General features: G+C 36.4%; 1 protein-coding gene across 1 annotated transcript in view; it reads left to right on the top strand.

The window, feature by feature from the left end:
• The window catches only part of nrxn3b (neurexin 3b), a 523467-nt gene that overhangs the window by 440246 nt on the left and 59620 nt on the right, over window positions 1-23601 (top strand). The window contains 1 exon segment of the mRNA XM_084433352.1: window positions 18631-18802. Coding sequence (XP_084289478.1) covers window positions 18631-18802 — 172 coding nt within the window.

Raw genomic sequence — 23601 nt, 5'->3', positions numbered from 1 at the left:
AGTGCCTGTCAGTTCTCTTCTGCAGGGTTGTGTTTGCCTTGAAGGGGCTTTTGTGTATTGTAGGCTGACATAAGCCCTGTGGATGTTGCCTTTGAGATGCTACAAACAGACGATATGCCAGGGGCTAGACGAGGTTAATGTTGATCAGAACAGGTTTGTGCGTGTGTGTGTGTGTGAGGGGGTTTCTGAGTCCCTAAGGGACAAACGTGACCTTAGTGACTGTATCATCTTGGAACAATACAGATCCTCTTAAAAAAAACAAAAACAAACAATGTTTCTGTCATCTTTATTAACACATTTTTCAAATCAGCCATGTAGCAATAAGCCTCATGCTTTATTTTTTTATTTTTTTATAGTGTATAGGTGTGAGATCAAGATATCACAACTGTGCATATGTGATCGCTCCTTTTTTCCTATTTTTAACTGCATTAGAAAGAATATTCTATATTGTCTGAAATAGCCCAGTTATAAAGCATTTCTTTATATAGCAAGAAATGATCATACTAAAGGCACATACTCTGGATTTTTTGCATTTAAATATGATCTAAATCTACTAGTTTGGTACCTTAAAAAAAAAAAAAATCATTAAAATTATATTATTAAAATAGCAATTTAAGTGCAAAGTTTAATCGAAAAAAAAAAATAAGATAAATTTCAGATTGTATTACCATTTGGTGCGACTAATTTGTTGTACATCATGTTTCTTTTGTTTCATTTTTAATTTTTTTATCCTCAACCTTTCTGTTGATTTCTAGGTTTCAAATAAACTACCAGTGACGTAAGTGTGCGCTGATTGGCCAAATGTATGCGAAACACCAGCAAACACCATAAAAAAAAATGGTAACACTTTATAATAACTGCATGCTATTAATCATTAGTTAAGCATTATTAAACAGTTAATTCATCATTTATAAAGCATTAATAGACATTAACAAGCAGTTTATAAATACAACTATAAATGCTTTATTCTTGATTTATAAGCATATCTATAATGTGTTTAATAATTGTATTTTCATACTTTATTAATGATCAATTTATCATTTCTAAATGAAGTATAGCATTATTTACAAACCAGTTACATTATTTACCATTATTTACAAACTAGGTGTTGTAATTGATTAATAAGACCACTTAGAAAGTGTAAGTAAATGTAGTAGATTCAGGTAGTTATAAATCATTTAGTATTGGTCAGTTAACTATGTTTGTGAGCTCATCTAAAGTGAGGACTATTTATGCTTTGTAAAGCATTTATAAAGGAGATTTAAAGACTCACTGATCTTCTAAACAGAAAAAGGAAACAAACACAACACAGTGATAGAACATAAAATATTGAACAGCCTTTAAATCTCCTTTGTAAATGCTTTACAAGTCTTAAATAGTCCTCACTTTAGATGAGCTCACAAAAATAGTTAACTGACCACTACTAAATGCTTTATAACTACCTGAATTAACCATGAATTACAGTAGAAATACATGTTAATAAAGCATTTATTAACATACTAAGTAACTATTACTGTATGTCTGAATAATAATATGTATTTAAACAGTTTATTAATCATTTACTTACACTTTCTAGGTGATCTTATGAACCATTGACAACACCTAAATAACCGGTTTGTAAATAATGCAATACTTCATTTAGAAATTATAAATTGATCATTAATAAAGTATGAAAATACAATTATTAAAGACATTACAGATATGCTTATAAATCAAGAGCAAAGCATTTATAACTGTATTTATCAGCTGCTTATTAATGTATATTAATGCTTTATAAATGACAAATTAACTGTTTACTAATGCTTAACTAATGATTAATAGCGTGCAGTTATTATAAAGTGTTACCAAAAAAATGTATTAAAAAAAACTTGTACACACTCAGATTATAGCCTTTATATTTACTTCACAAACTAACTCCGCTAACATGGAAAACAGTGATAGATAGACCTCTCAACCTTTACACTAAGGAGAGAATCCAACGCAACTTTGAGGGGACCAAGTGAAACATGATTATGTATTTATGCTCAGCTAGCGACACTTACATCAACCACACGGCAAACACTAATACTTTTTAATACAGTGTCTAATTTATATGTATAACAGTTCTATCTAATAACGTATTAGACAGGACTGTCAAACATATGAGGCTTCGTTGTTCTCAGCACGGTCAAAATAAATGTCCACCACACCGTCAAATTAAAAGTCACAACAACAAGCGCGGCTCACATCACTTCAGAGTTCCTACTGGCGGTGCGAATGCAACCAGGAAAGGGCCCTAGAGGAACATTTATTTATCGGGGAACCACCCTGGTGGCTAGTTCCTAGAACTAACTTCAAATGAAATTATGTTTTATTAACAAAGTTCGGGAGGAGCACGTTCAAATAATCTATCCAATCAAATCATCATCAGCAATTACCATGTCTATCCTATCAGCATTAGAAGAAGCATATACTGTATATATATTAGGGCTGGGGGAATTAACGTGTTAATCTTTGCAATTAATTTGAGATGTTTAACGCGTTTAAAAAAAAGAACACAATTAACGCAGCACTTTTTTTTTTTTGCCTCGTTTTAATGATTTCCTGTTGCGGCTGCTATTGAAAAGGCCGAAAATATGCCGTCCTGCCCCTCCATGTTCGGCGATCAGGTTTCATTCTCGAGCAGCTTTCATGAGCGGTGCCGCTCTCTCGGTTCTGTGTGTGTGTGTGTGTGTGTGTGTGTGTGTGTGTGTGTGTGTGTGTGTGTGTGTGTGTGTGTGTGTGTGTGTGTGTGTGTGTGTGTGTGTGTGTGTGTGTGTGTGTGTGTGTGCCCAAACGCTCCAATCATGTACCGATCACGCACTGGAATAACGTCCGCTCAAATAACGTGAAATTTCTCAGTAGTAGACTTCTGTTTGCTGAGCTGGTATAGCCATGCTGGGCAACAATGGTAATATTACCTGCTCTGATCACATGCTCTGGTAATAATAGCTTTGTAGGACTATACTGTATTATGATAATTAGTAAAAAAAAAAAAAAGAATTGTAGTTATAATGGATTTTTGAAAGCATACTACTGTAAGCCTCAAACAACTGAAAGTCTTACAATAATATGGAAGTGTTTCAAAAAGCAGTTGAAATCTCATAATTACTGTAATTATGACATGGCATGAAATCACATGATTTGCATTTTCTGCTACAACAGTTACAGTTATATGTTGGGTTAGGGTTATGGGTCATTGCAGGAATCCAAATAAACACAGTGTGTGAATATTTTATGACATATTGATCAAGGGGGATTGATCATAAAAAAAGTGTTCACTCACTGAATTTGTTTTAAAAACGTGTTCGGGTCTATTAAGGGGATTACGAAGAGGAATGACAGTAAGCTCTCACATGCACAAAAGGTGCTTTTAACTGTGTCGGCCTACAGTAGAACAGTTGACAGTCATTTCCATTGGGTCGCTCTTTGATGCTCTCTGATCTTCTGGCTTCATGGTCATTGGATGGCTGGAGGTATGTGTGTGCTCCTAATTTGCAAGTCAAGTTTCTAAGACAGCTTGCTTTTGAAATGTCCAGCGCCCCAAAGAACTAGGTCACTCACAATGATCATGCCGTAATGCTATTCCAACCAGGAGACAGGCGACCTAGATTTGATTCGCTATTTATCCCGCCATTTTACCCAGTTTTGTTCTCCCTCTTTTCTATCGGAGAGATCCTTCTAAATCCATCTCATGGAGAGAACATATGGCTGGTTGGCCACATGTCACGTCCTGTCTCCTCTGATGCAGTGCAGGGGGTGTTTTTTTTTAGGGTGGACTGCATTAAAAATTGTTCTAGGCTGTTTCACAGCATGGGGTCCTTCCACATTACAAATAGTCAAACGTTTTTTGGGGGGAGGAGGAGGGGGGTTCAGATGGTTTCTGTCTGTAACCTTGGATTTTAATCATTGCTTCATTTAGAATTCGTTATCATCTTTTGCCATTGATCATTGCTTAAAACTGGACAAGGATTCATTGATTAGTGTTGAGACATAATTGGCAATGCTCATCAACGCAGCAGGAGGCCGGTTACACGCAGAGCAAGATGAGGTCTTCATATGGTAATGGTCTCTTACTGCGAGAACTTTTTTGATGTGGGCATGCTCTAGAGACTCTGATATGAGAAATAAATGTGCATTAGTCTGCTATGACCCGAGACAAAGAGACCATCACAAATCACAGGAGGACTTCTCCATAAAAGATTTTCTCATCTTGTTTAGACAGCAAGGAGCCATTTATCTCAAAGACTGGTTTTCACAGCACTTTCAACATTACATTACTGCCCTTCTCTAAGATTTGTTTATTTCGCTGGAGTTTAATTCAGATTAGTGCTGGCCAGACAGCTGCCTGTGTCTGCAGTCTTTTGATGCTTTGGCAAGCAAATCTTGGACTGTTAGGGAGCGTGAAAAGGCTTCGTTTTGTGCCTCATCAGCACAAGGGTGTAACTTTGGTTTGAGAAGTGGGGGGGACACAAAATAGGGGAAAATGTTTTCGATTTGAATCCCATTTCCTGCATTTACATACATTTAGGGACTATGGTGATACAAAATCCAGGAAATATTTTGATTATAATGATAAATTCTGCCAAAAAGAATAGTAGGCTACTAAACTATGTATAAGAAAAAGATGTCTTACTTTCTTTATTGTTTAATAGGGGTCGATCGCCAAGACTTGAGAGGATAATTTTATAAAGTCAAAAATGTTAGCCATTAATGTTTTGTGTGTAAATAAAATTTAAATAATGTGAGACTCAATTTCCACTTTAATGTAGAAACAACATAAGGACAGTATATTTAAAATAATTGTTTAATGGCTTCTTTTTATGAATGAAGGCCAGTATCACTGATATTAATATAGCTACTGATGTCTCGATGAAAATTATTTTTCCCCAAATTTTAAACATTTATTAGGCTTCAAAAAATATAACAACTTTTAATTTAAGTGAACTTAGAACAATCCTCACATAAACCCGTAATAAATGTAATATTTACCTGTTCCTTTCCTGTCTAACAGGTATGAAATATACAGAAATTGAATAAGGTTATAAAACAGTCCGCACTGCATAAATTATAAATGAAATATAGATTAATCCTTATTAAAGTTACAAGAGTTCTTTAGTCAAGAGCAGTTAGTAATTTTCTCTGTTCCGCTTTGTTCTTTGGTTAACTTTACTGACAGAGAGAATTAGTGACTGCTGTCATGTCCCCCTGTCCCCATAGGAAATTACGCCCGTGAGCACGTCTGACGTCTTAGTAAGACTCCATAGCTGGAAAACATTCTTACAATGCAACGGCAGGTTTCAGGTACTGTCCCGCCAAGGATCTGCCTCATTTTTGGACTGAAATTTTGCTATGCTCTGCTGAACAGGCTTTTTAAGACCGAATGAATTTCCATGCTGGGTCAAGATGGTTTGACGCTGGTCTTGATGGCTTACCAGCTAGACAAGCACCAGACCCACACTAACCAGCTTATGTTGCTCTATGCTTTCTGAAAGAACATCAGATACTCTGATCTCCTGAGATACAAACAATCCAAACACAATGTATGAAGTAAAATACAGGCATCTGTCTCCACTCCCCGCAGAGTGAAGATGCAGGGAAGCTTCTTTCTCTCCTCTCCTTCCTTCACATTTGTTCCTTCCCCTCCACTTCCTTCCATTCCACTTCCTTCCCTTTACTCAGTTCACTCAAAATGGTTATGTGCAAAATTCAATGTTGCGTGTGAATGCAAGTGATTTTCAGATGTTTGGTATCAGTTGATTTGTCTCTGTGTGACTGGAACAATGGTCTCATCCACATAGAAGTAGACTAAATAAAGATTTAAGAGTTTAGGGATATTCCCAGAGGAAAGAAAAATCTAAAATGAGATCTCTTTAACATCTCAAATGTTTTCCTATACAAAAATGAGGTTACTTTAACATCAAATGGAGACTTTGGTTTGAGTCTCTGACTTCTCGCACTTGTCTCCTGAGACAAAAACTTTAACACTCTCACAATGGTCTCTTTTAAAGTTTTAGATCTCATTATTATCACACACTGTGCTCATATTTTTCTCCTCAGGTAGAGAAACTGGAGCTTTTAAAGTTTAGAAGAGATCGAAACAACATCACACACTGTGCTCGGATTTTCTTCTTACCTGAGTAGAAGTATCGGGTGGGACCATCAGTGTTCTTCAAGACTTCTTGGGTATTTTCATAGAAATAAAGTTTAGTATTTATAATGCAATGTTAATCAACATAGCCTTATCACAACATAGATTATAGAATACTATAAAATAATATATATTTTCTCTCTTGTTCTGTGATAAGAAGCCATATGGGATCAGAGAAGCTATTTCAAATGCTCGAGTAACATTATGAATTATGAGTTACAAAAACTTGGTTTTAATCTCTAAATTTTCTTTAATCTAAATTGTCATATTTTGATGCTATGTTAAGCTAACATGCTAGTTAGGTCTTTAGTAAACCTGCTACCAGAAGCAATAATGTTTTATAACTAAGTGTGAAAAGGAAAGATCATTGGAATGTTTCTTTTGTAAGACAGGCAATTGATACAATGTCAAAGAAGGTGAAATGAGAAGTTAGATCAAAGAAATGAGGGATTAAAGCTGTGAATAGAAAGGTGTGAGTAAATATATTAAATACAAAAGAATAATATCCCAGCAGAAGAGGTGTGAATGTGTGTAGGGGGGACTGAAACTGAATGGGGCAGTTAGCACCACAATACAATTGAGACAATAAACAGAATGGGAACAATAAACTCCATAGGAAAAGACTATTCATAATCTTCCTTAATATATATATAGTTCATATGTATGTTCATATTTATTTGTTTTTTGGAAAATTACATAAAGGGTTCATTAATTAATTCATTGAAACAGATAGTTTGATCTGATTCATGGAAATTAAGCTTACTTGTTACTCTTTTACTGATATATAGGACATTTGAGGTGAGATGAAAAGTATTGTTCTTGGGTCATTGTATTGAAGTGAAGGAATTGCTTGAAGTCTAACGACCATCTATCTTTCCTTTCTTTCTGTTTTGCCTGTCACCGCCTCTATATATCACCTCTTTACTGTCGCTGTGGAAAGCTGCTGCTGAAAGTCTAAAAAACCTGCAGATTTACTCTTAATACTTATGTGATATTGCTCATTTAAGTTAGGTAGTAAATCTGTTTTGGTAGTAAAACATTTTAGTAAATCTGGCAAAATGTAGAGCTCTAAAATCTGTTACTATGGCAACTCAAAGCTATCTATCCATCATCCAAACTTTACACAGCATTTGCAGCTAGCTATAGGTTAAGTTTAGGCTGGGTTATGCATCCACATTGTTTATATACTTGTCTCTGGCTTGAAAATTAGTGTGCCACACACTTCCTAGAGCAAAACATGGCTGCAGTATAGGTCATAAACTCCACCCCCTCCATATAATAGAAATTGAACGTGAGCCAAACTAATTTTTTCTACAGTGGAAGGAAGTGGAGACACGTCGTTCAGTTCATCTTTTTTTACAGTCTATGCTTGAAAAAACATAAAAGCATAAGCTGGTCTGCATGGTCATGTCTGTTCTAGTTAGCTGGTTTTAGTGAGGTTTTGGGCACTTGTCAGCTGGTCAGACTAGCTTGCCTCCACTTAACCAGCTGACACCAGTTAAAAGCCTAGACTGGTTTTTCAAGCATGAATATCTGCCACTTCCATATTATTGTAAGACTTTCAGTTGTTTGAGGCTTACAGTAGTATGCTTTCAAAAATCCATTATAACTACAATTCATTGCAAGTTTCTGCTTTAAAATAAACACTTTACTGGTATGTTTACCCCTCATGTGGGGAAAATAAAAAAAAGAAACAAGAATTGATTTTTGTCTGATCAGTTTATTTAGTACAGTTTTCACTCTAGACCAGATTGAGATTACTTTAATTGGCAAGCACATTTAAATTAAATATTTACAGCAAGGATTCCAATTCGATTATGAAGCTGTTTCAATTTCATTAGCTAAATCCCTAATAGACTTTCACAGCACTGTATTACCCAGTGAATTTCCCATTTACTTTTTTCTTTTTTTTAACGAAAGCCATCTGAGCAGGACTTTTTCTTGTTTAAACATTAATCTAACAAAATGTAATAAGGTTTATGCTTAAAACAATTCAGTATGTTGAGAAAAATCTTTATTCAATATAATATTTTCTTATCAAACACATTTTATCTATAGTAGTGTATCCTGTTTAGATATGTTTACTGGAAAACAAGTATGTTTTTCCCATTAAGCAGCCTTGTATTTCAGACAAAATCCAGTTGCTCTTAGAAACTGTTCCAAAAATGACACTCAGTTTCCAGCCACAGTAAAGATTATAACCTCTTGCCATATTAATTTTTCATGTAACAGTTATCTTTTTTTCATTATCCTCTAGTCAGCATGCAATAGAATATGAAGTGCCTACAATGCTGTCAGCTTTGAAAGTGACCGGGTTGTTGGCATTACAGTGATTGATTTGTATTGAGAGAGACAGAGACAAAGACCATGTCAACTAAAACCTTGCTGTAGGTCACGACTGCTCCACTGCTTTATTTATTTTATTTATTTCAGGTTTATTTAACAGGGACAATGCACACTAATAATACATAATTAAATGTACAGTGTGCCAGAATTAGCCCAAAGGCTATTTTACATCTGCTGTCCCTGGACAGATCTTAAGATGTCACACCTAAAAAAAAAAAATTTAAACATAAGGATTGAAATATTACATACATGTTAATACACAATGAGCCAGCCAACCTCATCGGCATAGCACAAGCTGTGGCCCTCTTCTTAGTAGGAAGCCAAATCATAGCCTATTCACACTTAAGTGTGTTACAGGCAGCCCATAAATCATTGCTGCATACATGGCTTGATTTGTTTGAGAGAGTAATTGAAATTACTGCTATGTCCCTAGAGAAAGCAGAGGGCATCAGTGTGTTAGTTGTACTGCAGAGAAGCTGTAATACAGAATCTAGTGTTTCCTTATCAACCGTGGAGGTGCTGGTGACATTTGTATACACCAGTGATTACTTCCCAGGAGGTCTGGACAGAGCTATCTGTTAGCATTAGCTGCAAATTCTGGAAATTTCTGTGGATAGTTTTTTATAAGCCAATCATTTGAATGATAAGTTTATCATTTATTAAGATACTTTTTGAAATCTATGGCCACTATTTTAATGATCTAAGCACATTGTCTAAAGCGCACGGCGCAAGTGTCCGAATCCACTTTTGCTAGTTTAACGACGGCGAAAATGGTCGACGCGCCTGGCCCATGGTCTAAAAGGGTTGTCCCTATTCTCTTAATGAGTAATGGGTGTGTTTTGGGTGTAACGTGCAAAAAAACAGTCAGAATCTCCCATTCCCTTTAAAAGCCAGTTGCGTTCGCGCTATGGCGGATTCACTATTAACAAGGTGGAATTTGCAAGCGGAAAAACTGAACGCTTCTCTAGCTAGGAAACGGATCTGCTCGTGCGTGAGGTTAAAGTCTTAGATCTACTGGACAAGCCGGATTCCACCATATCTTTATGGATACAATATGAATCTTTTACACTGTAATCCTTTTATTTTTAATATTTGGCATGTTTGTGTGCTGCCCTGCGTGTGTAATAAGCAGAGTGTACGCGCATTGTGGACCCACCTATAGGCGCACATTACTAACACGCTCTTTAAATAACAAAAAAAAAAACTCTTTCATCTATTTCAGTTGTCTCAAAATAGCAACGTGTCAACAATGCACCTGAACCTCGTTTTCAGACCAGCACGCCCATGGGCGCACAAATGGGTGCAAATGCATTTGCTATTTAAACAACGTGGCGCAGGACTTGAAAATGATAACTGCGTTAGGCTGAAACTAGCAAAAAACACTTGCGTCGCACCTGGCTCTGCATTGCGTCGAGTGTATGATAGGGCCTTATGTATGACAGACTTAATAGTTAACTCATTGATTTTTGTTTATGTTGTATTGTCCTGTATATTTCCTGTTTCAAAAAGAAATATGTTACCGCTGGAAAGAGTCTGCAGTCATCATCTTATAGTGTCTTTAAGCAAGAAAAAGATGAAAGCAATACCCTGGTTAGCTTTGCAGCATGCTAAAAATAAGAAACATTTCCAGAAGTCTTCCTGTTTGCATGCAGAAGGAACAACAGGCAGTGCAAGGTAAATATTTAATAACTCTGACCAAAAAAAAAAAAAAAAAAAAAAGATCAAAGTGAAGATTGGATGTTTGACTTTGAGCAAAGAGTGAGTCTAAGCCGTTACTCTCCATAATCAGTTTGCATCTGCTCCTCTTTTCCTCATGCAAAGAGTTGAAGGCTAATTTTGTAAGGCATGTAATATATATATATATATATATCCTATAAATTACATTTATTTAAGCAAGGTTGTTTTCACACTGAAGTGAAAGTGCCTTTAAATCCCATTTTTGTAGAGTCTCTATTATGATAAGGAATGAAGGGTTGCTGTCGACATTCAGACAGACTCTGCAGAAATCTTTCTATTTGTGTCTCCACTCATTTTGGGTTTGGTTTAACGAAGGCCCTGTATGAATATGTATTGACTTTTTGTTCTGCTTAGCATGACTCAGAGTATATGGTATGGAGAATCTGCCTTGCAGCACTTCTCCTGAAATTAGTAGTACAGAGATCACACAGACTGTTGGAGGATGAGGAAGTTTGAGGAAGTGTATAATGAATGGAGAGGAAAGTAGTTTCACATAATTGTATTACTTAATTAGCTTATTGCTAGGTTATATTTAAAAAGACATGCATTGGTATTATTTACTACAAACTTAAACATAATTTTACAAAATTAATCTGCTAATAAACATTGTTTTGAAAGTTATCTTTTATCTTTGAATTGTAACAGGTAAAAATGTAGATTTTTCTGCCTCAAAATATTTTTTTAATTGTGTAAATCCTTTATATTTGTACATATAAATGTCCAACTTCTATGGTCACCTCAGAAGGATGATGGTCATGTATGATAGGGATTTCATCTCAGTACCTAATTTATGTATTTAAAATGACAGTGTCAACCCATGTTACAATACCCCTGTCTCGCCTATTTCTTCTTTGTTTTATAAGAATAAAATGGCATTTAAAAATATACTGAAAATCCATTGTTGCCTCTGCTGTGAGACACATTTATACTCATTATCGACGTTTATGCAAAAGTCTCTGCTTTAAATATGCAGGCATGTTGCTATTCCATTCATGCTGTAATATTCAAGGGATAGATCCCCCAAAAATGAAAATTCTGTCATTAATTACTCACCCTCATGTCATTCCAAAGCCGTAAGACTTAATGACAGAATTTTCATTTTCGGGTGAACTATCACTTTAATGTTGGAATTAAGTGTGCAGGAGGGTCTTGACAGGGTCATCACTTTCCCTAATGATGGGGACCCTAGACTTCCAAATAAATGCTACAAATGTTCCTGCCACCCTTCAAATATCACAAAATCACTCTAGTGTTTCTGGCGGAAAGGGCCCTCAGTTCTTTGGCCCTGACTCAAACGAGAGGCCATTAATCTCATTCAATCGATTCAGCTCCTGCATGTGCAGTGATATTGTTTTGATGAGCTCTAACCTCAGCTAAATTTACCCCTTAGGTCATGTAGATAGCCTATGTAAATCTATACACAAGGATTAGTTATGTATTTGATACTGGATGCCCTCATCAAAGGTTGCATGGTTGTTTCCCTTACGCAAAGAAAATATATTTCCTTCAGCCCAGGCTCATTGGAAAAACGTACATGTGGCATCATCTTGCAAAACGCAAAATGTGTTGCGTCATGCACGTTTCCAGTGAGTGACGCTAAAAGCGTGTTTAGTTTTTTTCCGGAACAGATGAACGTGATTATGGTAACATTTTACCATAGAGTTTGTACGATTGTCTATGACCGAATCACAGCCGTACTAATATAGATTCATGACTGCAAGTGTGATATTGCTTATATACAACAGTTCGATGGCACAAGTAGGCCGAAATAATTGCAGAGTGTCTTAAAAACCCTCTTGTTGAGAGTCAAACAGATCGGCCCAAGTCTCCGTTACGAATTCTAAAACATCACTTTAGAACTAGCAACAATGGCATGGGCTGCTCCAGTGAAGTTATTAGTGTTAGTATTATTGAGTAGAGGATTGTGAGAGAGAACGTGTGCGATTACCTGCCTTTGTTAGAGCTTTCATTCTCTAGGTCAAGTCATAAATTCATGAAAGTAATTGAGTTTGCCATGTCTGTGTCTGCGGATGAAATAGCATCCTTTCAATGGTGGATTTCACATGATGGGTGTCAGCACTGGCCAATGCATTGATCTCTATGCAGTGAAACGTCTGATTCAGTTTTTTTTTTTTACCCCGGTGCCGTGTTGTTTGTCGGTTAAGCCTCGTAAGGTGGTGTGCAAAGTTCAAATAATCTCCTTGTTTAAAACCTTGTTTTGTTCCTGAATGATAAAGACAGTCCACTAACACTGTTTCTCAATGCCAGGTATTTATATAAAATTGTATTTATTGAAAAATAATATTTAATGAACAATAATAGCCATTATACAAGTATAGAAGTTTGTACAGTAGGACATAGACAAGCAAACTCTTGGACATCATTAAAGTTAAATAAAAATATGAAGTTATAAAACGTAACTTTGCCCTCAGTTATAACGATTTGCCTAGTAATGAATAATAGATTAATTAAACCAAAATTATATCTTGTGTTTAACCTCTAAGGTTTACACCACAACGATGTTCTAAAAATGGAAACAGACGACAAGGTTGTCAAAACAACCCCCTTCACACAGGTCCGTGAAAATGACTAAAAACGCTGTATTATGCATACCAGGCCAGTAGTTGGCGATGTCACTTTGTAAAGAAATTCTACGCATCTATAGACTGAACACGTAATACACATGCCCATGACTTCACCATTTTCACAAATTCATGTTTTTGTAGTTTACATGGAGACAATAACGGTATTGTTTTCTAAAACTTACACTTTCAATCCCGTTTCCAAAAGTTTGAGTTTTTTAGGCCCCCAAAACGCCGTTGACATGGAAATGAATGACCAAAACGGATAAAAAGTTTTCAGTTTTCAGTTTTTAGTTGACAAAGGTGTCATGTAAACAACCCCTAACGTTCCCAGTGCTGATATACTAGGACTGTCCCCTAGTGGTCGACTGAATGACGATCTCAGAAAAGTTCATGCAATGTTTGCCGGTGTCGCTGAGGCACGCTTGAGCACTTCATTTATATTTTAAATGCTCATTATTACAGTTTAGTATTTCTCCCCCAACTAATCGACTAATGGCTTAAATGAACGACTATCAGTCGACTTGGAAAATCTTTAATCGGGGGCAGCCCGGTCTGATACTGGTGAAATATCAACACTCCCAGAAGGCTTCTCAGCCAATCAGATTCAAAGACTGGAACTAACTGGTGTATATATGTATTATTTTTTGTATGTGTGGTTTTGGTTGTTCCAAAAAAAAATTTTTAACGTTTGTACGCTGATCTCACATGCAAATTATGTATGTTTAGTGAAGGACACCCTTTGGCCTTATGTGAGATTGGTCTGTTATCCCATATTATTTCAAAGTACCTATGATCATTCTGGAATAGAACATTCTGCTTTCAGACATTCTGCTTTTTTTTTTTTTTTTTGCTCCAGTCTGTTTGACATCGGAGTTTGGTTGCACACCAAGAAAGGTTGCATTGCTTTCATTCCAGAATTACTTGCTGAAATGAAAATGTATTGATTACAGTTAATTTGCCTATTACAGCATAATGCATTGCTCATTGGTGCTTGTCTCTGCAGAAATGACCTTTGGCGAGCCTTGCATTCTTTGCATTCTTTGTACCTTTGGCAGACAGACATAAGTGCTGATCTGTGTATGTCAAGACTTTGTAATAAAATTATTTTATTACAAAAAAAGAGGGAGAGGAGAAACAAACTTGTGAAACTGGCATCTATTCCTGAGTTGTTATCTAGCTACAGTGGTCAACAGCTGGCACAAAAATGCACTAGAACATTGATGTTGCAAACGTCCCACAGTTCTGAGCAAAATGATTCAATGTGAATGCAGAACTGCAGGGGGAATCGTCCTGGGATTCGGACAGAGCAATTGAAAGAGTTCTAATTATAACATAAACATTTGCTGTATAAAGTTTGAAGGCTATTGTTTGCCCTCTGTTTTCTTTACACTGATGATGGTGGTTGCATATGGTTCAGTCCCTTGCCAAGAGATCAAGGTACTTCGCTTCTGTCTGCAGGCTGCCACAGCGATAGAGGCTTTCTGGGAGAGATTTGATGCCTGGGGCTGACTTTTTGTTGGAGCCATTGATCGGAGAGACAGAATTGGATTGTGTAGCTTATTACTGGTGTCAGTGAACATTACATGGGGGAGAGATAGAGCCCTTCTTTATCAGTGCAGGCTCCTGCTGCAACTCAAATTACTTTTATCACTCTTGGCTACCCTGGTACCACCCACGGCGGAGAAACACCAGACATTATGCTCTCGGTCGCAGTGAAATTCTGCAATAACCTTCTAAACGTTTGCCGCCATCTGTGAGACATCAGGTATTATATCAGAGAAAGTGCAAAAATCAACAAGCATCAGTCTTGTGTGCTGGTCCCTTTCGAATGAAAAAAGCAATATAGTGTGTGCTGTCTTACCATGATGTGTTAATGCTGCTCAATAGCTTGAATATGGAAATTGAAATTGACTATAGTAGTGTGTAACAATATCCAGTCATTATTGTTATCATCATTGTGAATGGTTTTATTTTCGTTAGAATAAAATTTACCTTTACCATCCCATTCTTTGAAAAGACAATGAAATGTTGTGGGCCATTGCAGTGTAATTGGAAATGTCAATCACGCCAGTCTGGAAATGCAAGTAGGGAACCAAAACTTAGTGAGCTGCCTACTGTGACTGATTTGGAGCACTTCAACTAATGCAGAAACTCCACTTGCCAAATAGCTCTGGTAGACTCAACTTGCAGTTGGCACGTATTCAATAATTTAACACCTTTGTATCAGGTTTCTGTTTCAAATGTGATTACTGTACATCATATTAAATTGATTTGAAACAGTTACTCTTTAACTTAACTTGATGTTTTCATTTTGAAATAACATGTTTCAATCAAGTAACCCAATCAAACAGGACTTTCACTTCCCATCATGCTTTGCAAAGGGGCTGAATTGTAAGAGTAAATGTTTAAATAAAGTGTTATTTTAAGTTTGATAATTTTTTTTTTTTAGCAAGATAAGAAAATGGAGAGACTTGTTAATGTTTAATGTTCTATTATGTTGGTATTTAAAATTTTCTGTTATGTTAGTGTTTTGGGGGGTTACCATGTGGTGAAGTGTAGAGCGTGTGCTTGGGTTGAGGACCTGCTTAGAATTCAAATTACTTTAATAATAATGCAAACACTATGGTAGTGCTTTGGATGAAACTTGTATCATATGTTTATTCATGAACTTATTTACATTTGTATAGTCTTACCCATTGATACCAATACATTTATGATTCATCAGTGGCTGTTTCAATGAGTTTTAAAAGCTATATGAAAGCTGTCCGCCATATTGGAACAATCAAAGCCGGTCCGTGAATACTCAAGAACAAGTTGACTGAGTGTCTGCAACCGTAGTTACACTCATGTATAAATATCAACATCTGCAATACACTTCAGCTGATGATTTTGCTAAACTAACACAATACAACCAGACCAAGGTGTCAGCTAACATGACATTAAAAAGTAAATGTAAAACCATTAAAAAGTACCATAGTACCAAACTTGTAATATTGAGATAATAAATATAAATATAGGTCTTACCTGCCATCTTGGATTTTTCTTTTTCTTTTTTTCATAGAAATCACCACAATGAATTTCTTCGCAAAGGATGCAATATAGGCTGCCTTAGAATTTACCAATACGAGGTTTCTAAGGAGGCAGCATTATTACATTTCTTTCATTTTCGTCTAGAGTGTGCTTATGCCTGGTAGTCAGCTCTCTAGGTTTTTTAAACTGAGCAAATGTTGCTTGCGGTTGAGACAGAATCGGTGAGCTAGAAAGAGAGGCCTGTCTTCAGAGAAATCTGTAGTGAAGCCTCCTGACTCATTTGTTATCATTTCAGCCCTCACAACAGAAACTATCTGAACTAGGATATCTAATAATCAGATGGTCCTGCCCATCCAGCTGTTACTCTATGAGAATGTGCAGAATTTGTGCCAGGCATAGTGCATCTGCAATCAGAGAGCTTAAACAGACTCTTAGATCAGGTTGCTGTGTACTGCACTGCTTTTCTTGGCTCTAATGGAGAGCGCATATTAATGAATCATTCTTCGGCTTTTGGTCTGGATTCACTAAATTAACACTCATGGTACACCTCTCATTAAAATCATTCCATGCACCTCGATGTTAATTGTCGATTTAGCCCTCGTCAGCAGGTCTTAGGTTACATTCGTTGAAAGTGGAGCATGCTGGGAGTCTTGAGGCGCTCAGAAAACATTGGGGAACAGTGAACGCTGAAGCGTGTGGTGGCAGATTAATTTATCATACACTTCAGTACAGCACATCCATGTATTTATTTACCTTCATTTTTGTTTGAAAAATGGCTTCCTCTGTGCCAAGCCTTGAGGACAGGTAATTACACCTTCAAGAGTCCTGGTGGGGATTAAAACAAATGATATAAGAAAGGAAATGCACTCCATCTTGTCTGGCATGCCTTGAAATCCTTTTGTGATGGCTATGTGAACATGAATTCGGAACAGTGAAACTGACTTTGCAGATAGTGCCAGTAAACTGCAAAAGACAATGGGGAAAGATTGTCCATCGGGGAGTTATGAAGAGTCCCCAAACAAGAACCATGTGGGATACATATGAGAAAGGTGGAAGAGCATATGTTTGTGAATTTGCAGTAGGTCGGTACGAAGTGCCTTAGTCATCGTTATGTGCATGCCCCACATTCCTGTTGGCAGCTCATTCTTATCTACTGGATTTAAGAAAAAATACAGCAGCCTTGGCATCCAAATCCATTTGCGTGCTCTCATTGGCAGCATCTTTGAGGAGGTTTCTAAAAGTGGATCACTTTAACATGCAAATGTTTCCTGTTAATTAAGCTAGCACCTTCATCCTTTTTATGGATGTTTGATATACATATGTTTGTGTGTGTGTGTGTGTGTGTGTGTGTGTGTGTGTGTCTGATACCGATATCATAGTCTTGAGTATCTGCAGATACAGAGGACCGTCCAAAATCAGTACTGTTTTTCTTGATTATTTTAAAAGTGCTGTACCTCACTAACTACTAGGGGTGTAACAATATATCGTGTCACAATATATCGCAATACAAAAATGCAACAATATGTATCGTGGATAGTGACAATATGTATTGTCTATAGTTCACCCAAAACAAAAGTTACTGTGTGAGGAAAAAATTTAAGTTTTAAGAGTTTTAGTGTCAGTACTACATTAAACTAAAATATATAATGTTGAATATAATGTATAATAATGCAATGGGGGAATATTGTGGGTCCTGAAAATGCCAAATGTCTTATGTTACCAGTAAAAAGTGTCCTACATTATTTTAAATATATCTAGTCAGTGACAGAGTGCAAGCATATTTGTCTAAAACTATTTCTGTATTTTCCGTTTCAGAATAATGAATATTTTTATTCTGGTGTCACTATTGTCCTGTGCATTGGGTTTCCAGCACCAAGTCCAAGCCAATCATTTACACCCACAATGTAATATAAAATTTAGCATTTTAATCAACAGTTAATTTTTTTTTTAACCTTTTATCATATGTCTTGGAGTATCGCAATTATATCGTATCGTGAGTTCAGTATCGTGATATGTGTCAAATCGTGACATGAGAGTATCGTTACACCCCTACTAACTACACAATAAGTCATTGTAAAAAATAAGAAATACACACAAACACAGATTCTCAAATACAGACCGGCACAAAAGCGCATATTTGAATCCCAGTACCATGATTATGCACTTAAAGCAAGCAACATAGATTTACTGAGCCTTTTTCATCAGAGTTTTAAATTCCATTTGCTCTGTAAATCACAAGTTGTATTAAGTCCTATATGTCAGTGGTATAATCTAACAGACACTTGGTATCAAGAACTACAACTCCAGCAAAATACAGTCCTTTTAAACATTTATGTTCAGATTATGTATAATAATGGGAACATTGGAGAGTGTTTTGCATGCTAACATGTAAATGAATGTGACATGCTGTTTGAAGATGCTGAATGGAAAAGAGTTTCCGTGAACTTAAATTTAACAGCCTAATATGTTGTCTGTTCCTCAAATAAACTGATTTAATGGCTTCAGAAGATTTGAAATATAATACACTAAACCATCTGAGTAGGTTTTTTTTTTTTTTTTGAGAGAGTAACAACTATGGCTAACGCACAGTATCTGATTTTGGATCAGTTCTATCTAACTGATACCTGATCCAAAAGGTCCGTATCAGACAAATATCAAGACTCGGTATCGGATCAATGTACTGTATCCCTAATCCCTTTGCGCTAAGTTAAATCAGCCGTTTGTTATTGCTAGACTGACAAGATTGTGTTGTTTCTGTTCCAGGAAGAAGGAAAGGTGGGCGTAACGTTCAACATCGGTACAGTGGACATCAGCGTCAAAGAGTTGACTACAGATGTCAATGACGGGAAATATCATGTGGTGCGCTTCACAAGAAATGGGGGAAACGCCACCTTACAGGTGGACAACTGGCCGATCAACGAGCACTTTCCATCAGGTAACACCTGCTTACTAACCAAAGTGAAGTTTCTTCAAGAGAAATTAGTTTTTACTGTTAAACCCACTGGATATCATGTGCTCTCAAGAAAATCAAGGCGTGTAAGGCAAAGGACTATGGAAGGCATTTTCTGCCAAATTTAAATAAATAAATTAAATGATTAAAATGAAAATTAAAACCAGATTAACGATTTCATTACAGAAAACTGTACGCAAAATATGTGACAAAATTGAGAATTAAAATTAAATGATTTCATTTTCACGGTGACAGTGCATCATCCCTGTCAAATTGAAAAATAAAATGCAATTGGTGATTTTACATTTCATTTTCACTACAGTCTCGAGGCACGACTTCCAATATTAAAATGAAAAGCCAAACGTGAAAAAGAAACTACAAATACAGTTTTTACAAAGCTCTTTATTAATGCTCACGCAATAATAGTGACACAATTCAAATTCAAATGTAAATTTTCGTTTTCATTTTAATTCCTCTTTTATTTCACAGTTTTCATTTTCGTTTTCATTTTCAAAGACAACCTGCATGCAAATTCTATGTTAATGAGTGGGTGTGGCTTGTAACGGCGCTAGAGGCACGCCTTCTGTAAAGCGAAGTCGCCGACGTCCCTGTTGCATGAGTTGAATGTGTGAAACGAAATTATTTAAATGTGATTATATTGTAATCGAGACGACGAGATATGGCGAAATCTGTTAGTGAGCTTTTGCGGGAAGCTGCAAGCTGCAAGCTTCCATACAGGACAACATATCTTCATGCCCATTTAATTCATAATCTGCATGTTTCAAGGCATGCAAATTTTCAGAAATGGGAACAGGTGTTCATAATTATAACACTGATCTCCATTCTGCTGAGAGAAAGGCATAGAAAAGAAAGGACACTGCAAAGAATAAAGCAAATGCCACTTAACTCTATCGACTTGGCTTGCGTTTCTTTCTTAATTGTCCTCAGAAATATCCATATGTGGAAGTAATCAAGCCTGGGCACCTGGCCTGTGCACAATGGCAGGCCAAGCCGTTGCCTTTGTCCCTGCGATTAGCGCCATGACATCTGGCCAGCTGCTTTTCAGAGGTTTTGAAAGGCAGAGGGAAGAGTAGGGCGCAGGTTTAAGGCAGTATTGTGGCAGATACAGCAGCTGTGGGAGAATGATCCCCAGACCTCTGTGTATCTGTGACTCTCAGACTTAGGAAGCAAGCAATGATGGATGAATACAAATGAGTTCATCAAATACAGCAGAGGTTTGTTATAGAAGCTCAAGCTACATGGAGAAATAGGGCATGCTGTAATACTGCCCTCAAACGCTATAAAAAAAAAAAAAAAAAAAAAAACCGAAAACCCTTCACACTCAATTAATTCGGGTTCTGTGTCCTCCACTTTGATGTCTCTGTTGCTTCGGCACCCTCCGTGGGATATCTGGCCCCTGCACTTCTCGTCCAATTAGAGAGCAGCTCTCGTCAGGGTTACTCAAGCTGTATTCAATGGCAGGTCTTTCTAAAGAGAGATAGCCTTAAAATGGCCAACATACAGGCGAAGGGGGCAGGAAAAAGGACACAGGCTAATTCTGCTACAGCATTAGCTCACTATTCAAGCTGGATCTGTTATGGACACTGACAAAGAGCCAGAGATAGGATGCCATTTTCCTAACAGACTATTAGCCACACTTAAAGCTAAATATAATGCCTGAAATGTCCTAAATGGTCAAACTCAATACATGTAGTTTGTGTAAATGGATAAATAAACCTTCACAGCATCTGGAGGTGTGTAGTGGCTTCTGTTGAAGCTCTTGCATCATTCAGTCTCAAATTAGCCTCAGAGACATGATGTAATGATATAATGATGTAGTCTATGTGAAACATTCATTCAGTAGACATTCCTCGTGGCATCTAGCAGTATTTTAAATGATGGGATATTTTTACACAGGATCTCTACAGAATCGCTTTGAGAACTGGTGTTTACTTAGCGTAGAATAAACCACATATTTTTCATAACCTTGCTGAAATAATGTTCTGTGAACCATGTATCAAATAAGAAATTAATGAGGATAGACTGCCATATTAACATGACTCATCAAACAAAAAAAAAAACAAAAAAAAAAGTTAAAGAGTAGAATCTGAACAATTTGTCTTTTTAATTCATCTGTCTGTTTGTGTTTGTGTTTCTTCCACCCATATTACATCTATACTTCTAGTAAGCTATCTAGTATGCTACATTGTTGACATCACTATGATGTATGTCTAATTCAGCCTGCATGTATTATCCAGTAGCTCAGTTTATCTAGGTACCATACCATAAAAAAAAATATATATATATTATTCTTAAATTATTTTTAGTCCTGTTATGGTGTAGGAAGGATGATGAAGGGAATGAACCCAATCGCAGACAGTAGTCACAGCACACGGTTTATTATATGCAAATAATAGGGAAACCAAAGCCCACGAGGGGGCAAAACAAGACAGGACAACAAATGACTAGACTATGATTTGACATAACTTGACTACAAACAAATAGCTAATACAGAAACAGAACTTACTCTTGACAGGGTACTCACAGAGATGAGCAAAGTCTCACTATGAATGATAGCATGTAATAATGAACCAGCACAAGACAGCAAACACAAGGGGATTAAATAGGGAGACTAATGATAACAACAGGTGACACAGGTAAAGCAATAATGACAAAACGAGGATAACAAGGGGGCGGGGCAAGAGAACGAGACAACACAGGCACATGGCCCAAACAAATGGCCATGTGCTTGTACACAAAACATGGGTCTGTCATGATCCTGCCTCAAGAATTAAAGAATTAAAGACTAGATGGCAGAATCATGACAAGTCCAGGAAAGTCATTGTTAAAATGGACCATCAATTTGAGTGCACTGTATTGCTGGATATATTATTCCATGCATTTTTGTTGAGTTATATAAGGTTTCACATGTATGTGCCCATTCAGTTATTCCATAAATCCAAGTTCTTTCTTTCTTTATTTCTTTCATTATTTCTTTATCTTTGTGTAGAATTAACCACGTGTCATGTGCAGTGGAATTCTGGTTAAAAAAAAAAGCAGTACAGTGCAGCTAAGTTACGCTGATCATCAAGACCTATTGCTCCCCTGAATTAAATCAATGATGTTACATATTGGCCTCGATTAAACCCCACAGCTTTGAATCAGACAAGTATTCGATATTAAAAGGCCAATACATTTTTCTCCAAATTTCAGTAAAGCTTTGCCTCTGATGACATTTAACTCCTTGACTCCCTCCATCCATCATTCATTTGCAGATTTGGTAATTCACTGTCTCTTTTTTATACGCATACACACACTGAAACACTGGTATTATGCAGGACATTCAATGTTTTTAATTTGACAATTATTGATTTCAATTCTTCTGTTAAAGGCTGTGCCATCTCTTGAGTAATTACAGTCTAGGATTCAGACTCATCGACTGAATAGCACTTGAAATCCTTCTGCTCTGCGTTCTTGTCTCGCTCAATAAACTGTTACCAGATCCTCACAGCTGTGTTGCCATGGCATGGTGTGAGAATATCCAGGGTACACTGTTAGACTTTTCAAGGGTTTTTTACAGTAACTTACTGGCAACACTGTTGCCAGTAAGTTACTGTAATTAAGATTTACAGTACCAAACCGTATTTCAGTTTTACAGTATGGTACTGTAATTGTGTAATACAGTGCATTACTGTAAAAATGAAGCTAATCAGTACACTACTGTAATAAAAAAAATATTTGTACTAAACATAAATTAGATTTCATAATTTTGATATATGATTAATTTTATTTTTATCCTACATAAGTACTACTGACATACAAACCAATTAGACAAAGTTATCACAAAATATTATTTTTTATTTAAAACATTTCATATATATCACAACATAAACAGTCCAATGCTGGAAATGATGTGTGAAATTTTTACACATGAATGGGTGAGTTTAGGGATAACGTTTTCTGTGTTAATTTTAACTCATTCATTGTGTTAATGATTTTAACAAAGTAAATTTGTCAGAAAGGTTAGCACAAAGATGTGTAAACGTGTTAAATTAACACATTATGTGCTGTCCTTCACTGCACACATAAAACCATAAACAAAACGTTAGCATTTGACAAAATGAATGTAGAGTCATTGGTTGTTTAGCTTATATTGTAATGAAATATCAACCATTACATTCATAAAACTGCAGAATATAAATACATTTTTAAGCAGTCAAAAAGGAAATGTCCAACACAGGACAAAAAAACTGTTCTTTTCACAATACATGACACATAACCCCACCTTCAAAATAATTGCACTTATTTACAAAAATGTGTTGGATTCATGTACACTGGTGGCCAAAAGAAGTATTTAAGTGTCTTAATGTTTTTGAAAGAAGTCTCTTTGATGCTCAAGAAACATTTCTTATTATTATCAATGTCTGACTGTCTACTCCTCCAACTTTTCTACAGCATAGGAGTAAAAGTCATCATCAAAATAATCTTTAAAAAGCCAACACAATGTTTTTGTCCACCTTTGCGAATAAATGAACTTCTCCAAAGATTGGTTCCTGTTCAGAACTTGACTGACAACATCAGAATGTTCCCTGGTCCACAAACACAAATGTACTCTGTCCTTCAGAGGAGATCCTGGTTCCAACACTATATAAAACACAGAGGGAGAGAGAGAGAGAGAGAGAGAGAGAGAGAGAGAGAGAGAGAGAGAGAGAGAGAGAGAGAGAGAGAGAGAGAGAGAGAGAGAGAAAATATTAGTGTCAAATTATTTTAAACCTCCTTTTTTT

This window comes from Rutilus rutilus (genome assembly GCF_951802725.1).
Source record: "Rutilus rutilus genome assembly, chromosome: 15".
NCBI classification, from domain to species: Eukaryota; Metazoa; Chordata; class Actinopteri; order Cypriniformes; family Leuciscidae; genus Rutilus; species Rutilus rutilus.
The sequence above is the reverse complement of the archived record's forward strand: the minus strand, read 5'-3'. Positions and strand labels throughout refer to the sequence as shown.